The sequence below is a fragment of the Phytophthora infestans genome, genomic scaffold, assembly GCF_000142945.1.
Source record: "Phytophthora infestans T30-4 supercont1.275 genomic scaffold, whole genome shotgun sequence".
Taxonomy (NCBI): Eukaryota; Oomycota; class Peronosporomycetes; order Peronosporales; family Peronosporaceae; genus Phytophthora; species Phytophthora infestans.
Window position 1 is genome coordinate 7,105 of NW_003303484.1, and position 1,757 is coordinate 8,861.

Genomic DNA, 1,757 nt, shown 5'->3' on the forward strand with positions numbered 1-1,757 from the left:
GCAGCACACAAGCACCGACTACACTTTCCCATAGGGCAGCTTCACCTCCTTGCTCGTCGTTTTGATGGCGGCGTGGTGTCGTGGGGCTCTGGTGTAATGACCCAATCATTTACCTTTAGGTACAACGCTTTCTCCACTAGAATCTTGCCTCTCATGTCAACCTCAAGCATAGCGATAATAATAGTGATAACAGTGATAATATTATTAGAAGATCTACAAGTGCGAGTTCTTCTTTTGAAGTTAGCGCGGGCTCACTGATGTCCAACGACAGTTCGACATGATCCAGTGCAACAACATCGTCTCCGGGCTCCTATAGTGGCTGTAGAGGAGGCTACGCTGCGTGCTGGATCGCGAGCGAACGCAATGGCAAAATGTGCACGCTCGACCAGTATCCGTTTGCTTAAGAGAATGACAGTATGGCAAGCTGCTTAACGAATTCCTGCGCAGTGTGACCGGTTACGAATTCGTTCGTGGAGAACGATTGAGGATGCAGTGCGCAATCAACCCGTTTCGATCTTTCTGTTTAGCGGTCGACTGCTTTCCAGTACTACTCAGGTGGCGGGCTTATCAGCGCGAACTGCGATAAGACCGGGTCACACCCGGGACATGGAATAGGTTTTGGTGAGACGGAAGGTAGCATTCTGTATTGGCGCATTAATTAGCAGAGCTTTTCCGGGGACAGCAAAGGTGCATGCTGTGTCGAGCTGTACGCGACCTGCCCACCTTAAATTAACGTTTTGGCAGCTCTATTTCGTCTCCGACACTTAACACAACCGCTCCTTCCGTTACCTCCACCCCCTCCGTCACACCCCTAACGTGTTCGGTTCCCCCGGTCACAAGAGTAGCTTGAGCACAGACACACCTTCAGCAACAGAAACTGTGGTGGAACAAACTGCTAGCAAGTGCGGCATTGGGCTTTGAGCTCGACCATTACGAAGGTTGGCGTTGATCAAGTGACAAGCGCCACATTAGGCTCGATCGCGCAAACGAGGCGGTGAACACCAACGCAGCCGATAACTCCATCGATTCGACGTAGACGCCTGCAGCGACTACTGGTGATGCGTTGGACACCACAACAAGCACAGGCAACTGGAACAGTGCTTCCGAGACTAGAGACTTTCATGATGGAATCAACCATGCCGTACTTTAAGCTGCTGGCAACGACCTCAGTATTCACTCCCTGCGAGATAGCCGGCTGCCCAGCCTCAATCTTGGTGCCCAAAACGCTCGTCCGACGCTCGACTTCGATGATCTTGATGCTGTTGTTCTCGGGACAGAGACCGAGATGACCTTAGCACCAGGTTGGCTGGGTGGCTCTGTATGAGTACTCACGTGGTCGACCAACACAGCGAGCGAGTCGAGAAGACGGTACCGTCCGGCGAGGCACCGACGAAGTCGTTCTCGTTGTTCATTGGGGCGATGACTAGCTCCAGCATCTCGACGCGAGCACACTGGCGTTGTGACGTCGGCCTGTGATTTATTATAAAAAAATACATGTATTAGATATGAATAAACGCATCGTACTTAGTGAGCTTGTCACTTAAATCGTGGGTTGAAACGACTTATTTAATCCTTTCGACATTCCTACTACACTTCTTCCTGTACAGACTGACGCTGACCACACCAGCGTTTTAGAGAGCTCCTCACGAGGCACAGTGATAGAAGTACGAGGTTCTTTCTCCTCACCACGAAAAACACAGATATGATCCAAAGCAAACAAAAAGTCGGGTCGCTTCAAACCTGACGAGGATTTCCTG

At 50.8% G+C, this 1,757-nt stretch overlaps 1 protein-coding gene across 1 annotated transcript in view; it reads right to left on the reverse strand.

Annotated features, from left to right (window-relative positions):
* Positions 1-204: 204 nt before the first annotated feature.
* The window catches only part of PITG_21416 (uncharacterized protein), a gene marked incomplete at both ends in the record, with an annotated part of 4,115 nt that continues 2,562 nt past the window's right edge, over positions 205-1,757 (reverse strand). The window contains 4 exons of the mRNA XM_002895049.1: positions 205-213; positions 790-811; positions 1,146-1,290; positions 1,373-1,470. Coding sequence (XP_002895095.1) covers positions 205-213; positions 790-811; positions 1,146-1,290; positions 1,373-1,470 — 274 coding nt within the window. The remainder of the gene's footprint in view (positions 214-789; positions 812-1,145; positions 1,291-1,372; positions 1,471-1,757) is intronic.